The following is a 5,291-nucleotide window of genomic DNA, read 5'->3' as shown; positions in this document are numbered from 1 at the left end:
AGATTTGTGAAGTGCTGCCAATTAATTTTAATTGATTTCTTCTTGTGTTTCCTTGATTCTCTGAAAGTGTTGCTTGTGTTACCTTGGGTTGATTTGGTTATTTTATTTGATTTTCAAGGTAAATACCTCTTTGCGTATATATATGTCCGCGAGTTGCATACAGACGGTGAACTAAGAGAAATACCAAACCAAAGACCACTGGAATTGTTGTGGAGAACCCCAAAATCTCCCAATATCACAAAAGGTCCCCAAACAACTTAAAATAATACCATGACCCGAGAGCACTTTTCCTACTCTTTCTTTTTACACTAAGCTTTACGGTATGTATGTAAAGAACATTCCAATGTATTGAATACAGCATTGATTATCTTGGTTTAGCTTGCGATTCTCAAGTCAATTAGATAAATGAAGGAGAGAATTGGGGCGGAGCTTCAGTGACGTGATCTATCCATCGAAGTAAAGACTTTGGAGAGTTCTATGTAACGTGGAATAGTGTTCAATGCCTCGTTCGAGAGATTAAGCTTCAGTCTAGTAGACAAAAGGAAGCAAAGAGACATGTGAGTTACTTATCAAAACTTAACAATATGATGGGGTTAGAATGGTGGAGGAAACATCAGAAGCTACCTGATCCGGTCGTCGCAGTCCAGGTACTTTTAAAAGGCTCAGTTTGATGCTTCTGGAGATATGCTCTTGATCTCATATCTGCCTGCATATAGTAGTCTGTATATTAATATTTAAAGACTTTTCCACTTCACAAAATAACTATCTGTTTGTTGGCATATCTAAAAGTATCACTTACCTGTCTGATAGGTTCGGGAACACGGTAGTTGCAGGTCATCTTGACAATTTCAACAGCAGAGTCGAGTGATATGCGATGGCCAACCGAAATGTATATGGGCTTTAGAGAACTCAGAGTTGGACGGAATCCCTGTTGAAAGTAATTTTAAAAACTTGAACATTAAATTCACTTCCTTACAAAAGATATCAAAACCACAATGGAGAAGTTTCATTACTTAAAGTGATTTAATCACTACTAATAGAACACAGTATAAACTTAGAGACACGACATATTATAGACAGCAAATGTCAAGGCAAAGTCACTTACTACTCCCCAAGTAAATCCAGAGTTCCCTACCAAAGTGATAACTTGCTCATACTCGTTTTCTTTGAGCTGAAGTCTCACCTCAGATTGATTCAGACCATCCACATGATGCAGCTGAAATGTTACAAAATATAAGTTCAATATTAATGACCGATGGCACAATATGATGTACACAAGCAAAAACGGTTCCAAAGAGAGATTCTGAGAAGTTCGTACGTTCTTTCCGACCCCAATGGTAGGGAGGTGAGAAAGAACACCTAAATGACACGCCAAACCAAATTCTATGACACAAAAACATCCAACACCGTAAATTACATATCTTGAGATGCAACTTACAAACTAAGGTAAACAGAGAAAGTTTGTATTTATACCTCGTGGATGAAGTATTCCATTTCCATCCACCATAATTGAGTGCTTCACTGATTTTTTTAGCATTTTGTCTAAGATTGTTCATGATCCCTTGGGTAGTTCCTTGCTCCATGCTAAATACTTTAGGTTTAGGCCGTCGCAAATCTTCCTTGTTTTCTGTTAGACCAAATTAGAGGTATGAGTTTCTTGATAAAAAAACTGTGGAAGAAGCTCAAAAGAAATTTATTCACTTACCATTCACAGGAACAGGATTTTTGGCACCCATTTCAGAATCATTCTGCTTTGGTAAAACAGGAGTGTCCTTTGTGATAACCTGTGAATGAAAACTCTCTAGCCTTCAGAAATGTTCATATATTCTAATGAAGATGTAAATATATTCCAATGAAGAAACCAGAGAAATACCTTGGAGATGTTCTTCAGTGTTATGCTAAGATAGGTTGATGACCGTGAAGGTGCGCAGACTGCAACATGAAAAACAGTATATCTTATTCCCTCTCCATTGAATTACCAAAAGTGAATGAGAACACAGTAGCAACATCAAAACCATGAGATTTGTTTTATCTCCTTAATAAAAACAACAAACCTGCTTAAGTATAATCACTGCACCAACTCGTATATCTCTTCCAAACTCACTCTCGGAGATAACTTTTCTGTGCACACTGGCATCAACTGTTCCTGTGGGATCCTACCAGAAATACACATTGATTTGAGACACATGTTAAATGGTGCTTGAAAGAAACCAAACCATTCACACTGGTATGTTTTTTCTACCTTAAGAGTCACCATGACATCACCTAGACCATTTGGAGTGCACGTTTTGACAATCGCCACAACCTACAAATAACCAACCACAATTCAAATACATCACTACACTTTCACTTTAGTAGTTGCAAATAAAAGATGTTGAGCATCATGAAGATAGCATCATCACGTAGCTTAACCAAAATAAACAACATTTGGCCTTCTATTACCTCAATTATTCTACAAGCTCTGCAAATAACATGTGGCCAAATAGTAAAAAATCGGGTGAAGACATATTTTTCAGAATCTCTCCACAACAGGGCAAAAGCCAACACATACCAGCAGACCTTAAAGCCAATTGGTTTATATAAAGTCGACCTTAAATCACAATAGCAAGAGATTGGTTTATATAACAGAAGGACTTACGACAATTGAAGGAAGAAGTAGTGGACTGTCCATTAAATTAGAGAAGATGGAAGAACATAATTAACAGTTACGAACGAAATCGTAGCAATTGTGATGGAAGACATGGAAGGATAAGTAGAGGACTGAAAGACTTGAAACGGCATCAAATGTTGAAACAGCATAGATCGTGAGTTAAGGAGAAGAGCAACCGGTGGAGATGGAGGACGGTGGAGATGGAGCATCCTCGACACAGGGCGGAAGAAAGGCCAATAGGTTAAATCCATAGTATTGGGCCTAGAGAAGACAGCCCCAAAGGGTTAATAAAAAATCATGCTGGGCCTGAATTAACACTGCAAAAATATTGGGTTAAGTACAATCCGAAAAATCCAAAATATTAAAGAAATAATACTGACGTGGATGCACCAGAAGAGAGGAAAAATTAACTTTATATATATAGATATTAAAATGTGTAGAGTTTGTTGAAAAAAAAAACATTTATTATGTTAATACATATCACGAACACGTAGACAACCCAAACCAGGTGCGCATAGTTGCGGTTACGGTAATAAAACCACTAATCCAGGAGGATACGTGAAAAGACAATATTATCTCGTATAAAGTTTGTTCTCATGCGGACACAATGGTAATTAATTAACTAGCCTCAGACAACATAAACTTGGAGAAAACCAATGGGAGACAGCATCTGGTTTTGACTCTAACCAGCTGCATTATATAAACAGACTCCTCTCCGTTCTTATCTTCTTCATCTTCAAACTTCACAATACACACAATTCACTATTTACAAGAAAGCAAAAGATTTTAACTTCTCCAATCAAGAAAGAAAGAAAAAAAGATGGGTTCAAGGGGCAAAGCATGGTTAGTAGCTGCAAGCATTGGAGTCTTGGAAGCGTCCAAGGATCAATTAGGCATATGCCGGTGGAACTACTTGATCAGATCTGTGAATCAACGTATCAAGAACAACGTGAGATCCGCTTCTCAGGCCAACAGATACTCTTCTTCGTCTACCACCGCCGTTGTAGCTTCCGTTAAGGATGATGTTAAGACGAAGCAAGCTGAGGAGTCTCTTAGGACGGTTATGTATTTGAGCTGTTGGGGTCCTAACTAGTTTGAGACAGGATCTCTTGTTAGCACTGTTTTTGCGATGCAAATTATATGACAGGATTCGTTGTCTAGCTAGTAGATGGATGAATGCATAATGATAGCTTGTACATATTGTTCATGATTCTAATAGAAGATGGATTTGCGATGCTGCTATAAAGTTTTATCATGTGTGTATATACACAACTCAAAAGACTTTTACTATTTCTTTCAAACTACTCTTAGTCTAGTATATTTATATGAATAATAGTAAGTTACAAGGGGCTTGAACAAAAATAAACTTACATAAGAAAGGGTTGTCTGTCAACTAGTGAAAATCAAAATTGATAATTACGTGTCTTCCGATAACTTGATGGTAAAGAAAGACCCTGTTGAGCCTCTGTACTCCATTCAAAATTGATAATTGCTTGTTTTAATGTATCAAAAGGAGTTAAAAGAGTCATTTTCGTTTAGTGGCTGCATTGTATATGGAAACTATCTACTGTTATCATCTATACTTGTAAAAAAGCCTTAATCGGCTCTTTTAATCAATCGATTAATCTAATCTCAAAGATTACATAACTGAATTCATCTTGATTCTAGTTACCTGCTGCAACTAAGCACAGTTATGATTAGTCTATGACCCCATTGATTGTCTCCTTTACCGATGATAGGAAAAAGAAGTGATCCTCTGTATTAACCATGAATGAACCGTTACAGTGTTTACGAAAGAGCTTCTAGACGGAGCTAGATCATAACTCTCTCTCTCTCTCTCTCAAAAGATTCATACATCTCTGTAGTTTCACACAAACAACATAAAGAGACTAATGTATTTGCAAATCTTATATACAATCATCTCTCTTTTTTTTTTTAACTCTCAAATGTTCCTTTCTTTATCCACACACACATGCTGCTCCTCTGTATTTCTTTCTTGTATAGACGTAATGAGGCTTATCAGCCGACTCCATGGAGTTTGTTTTATAATCAGCTAGGAATATAAACTTTATAAACATTTCACATTCGTTAGTATGATTAGCAGATTGATGATACAGAGTGCACTGTTTTCAGTTTGGCAATGATGAGCCTGGAGACATGCTTGTCAAAATAACGTAGTACTATAATAGTGTAAAGCCAAGATTTTTCCATTAAGGTAAGTGATGATGATGAGGTTGTGTCACGAAGAAAGAGGAGGTGGATGTGTAGTGTCTCTAATGACATGTAGATAACCGAAACCAGGTGCGCATAGTTGTTGTAATAAAATAAAATCTAACTAATCCAGGATTTATTAGAAGACAACATTATCCCTGATCAAGTTTGTTTTTATGCGGACACAATGGTAAATTAAGTAGCCTCAGACGACATAAACTTGGACAAAACCAGTGGGAGACAGCATCTGGTTTTGACTCTAACCAGCTGCTGCTACACAGCCTACACTTCTCTTATTATATAAACAACAAACTCATCCATTCTCATCTTCAAACTTCAGTACTTCACAATACACACAATTCACAAGAAAGCAAAAGAGTTTAACTTCTCCAATCAAACAAGAAAAAATCAAAAAAAAAAAAAAAAAAAA

At 36.7% G+C, this 5,291-nt stretch overlaps 3 protein-coding genes across 3 annotated transcripts in view; 2 read left to right on the top strand and 1 right to left on the bottom strand.

The window, feature by feature from the left end:
* Positions 614 to 1,898, bottom strand: LOC104759642 (endonuclease V-like). Its single transcript, XM_010482552.2, has 7 exons — positions 1,874 to 1,898; positions 1,706 to 1,784; positions 1,474 to 1,627; positions 1,319 to 1,383; positions 1,106 to 1,216; positions 800 to 928; positions 614 to 706 (listed from the first exon to the last, which is right to left on the bottom strand). Exons 3-7 carry the CDS (start codon positions 1,535 to 1,537, stop codon positions 614 to 616), a joined length of 462 nt encoding a protein of 153 aa, XP_010480854.2. The 5' UTR covers positions 1,538 to 1,627; positions 1,706 to 1,784; positions 1,874 to 1,898.
* LOC104757698 lies at positions 3,369 to 3,902 on the top strand. The gene has a single exon (XM_010480459.2). The coding sequence runs from the start codon at positions 3,471 to 3,473 to the stop codon at positions 3,741 to 3,743; it is 273 nt and encodes a 90-aa protein (XP_010478761.1). The 5' UTR covers positions 3,369 to 3,470; the 3' UTR covers positions 3,744 to 3,902.
* The window catches only part of LOC109130021, a 592-nt gene continuing 481 nt past the window's right edge, over positions 5,181 to 5,291 (top strand). The window contains exon 1 of the mRNA XM_019239188.1: positions 5,181 to 5,291. The gene's annotated coding sequence lies outside the window, so the exon portion shown is untranslated.

Source organism: Camelina sativa, chromosome 17 (genome assembly GCF_000633955.1).
Source record: "Camelina sativa cultivar DH55 chromosome 17, Cs, whole genome shotgun sequence".
In the NCBI taxonomy this organism is placed as follows: Eukaryota; Viridiplantae; Streptophyta; class Magnoliopsida; order Brassicales; family Brassicaceae; genus Camelina; species Camelina sativa.
Note: the sequence above shows the minus strand (reverse complement) of the source record. Positions and strands in the feature narration are given on the sequence as shown.

Excerpts from the sequence above, each read along its gene's own strand:
- LOC104759642 (XM_010482552.2), bottom strand. The coding sequence starts at position 1,537 with ATGCTAAAAAAATCAGTGAAGCACTCAATTATGGTGGATGGAAATGGA. Across the intron at positions 1,217-1,318 it reads CCATTGGGGTCGGAAAGAAC|CTGCATCATGTGGATGGTCT; the intron begins GTACGAACTTCT and ends GTAACATTTCAG. Across the intron at positions 929-1,105 it reads CTGGATTTACTTGGGGAGTA|GGATTCCGTCCAACTCTGAG; the intron begins GTAAGTGACTTT and ends TACTTTCAACAG.
- LOC104757698 (XM_010480459.2), top strand. The coding sequence starts at position 3,471 with ATGGGTTCAAGGGGCAAAGCATGGTTAGTAGCTGCAAGCATTGGAGTC.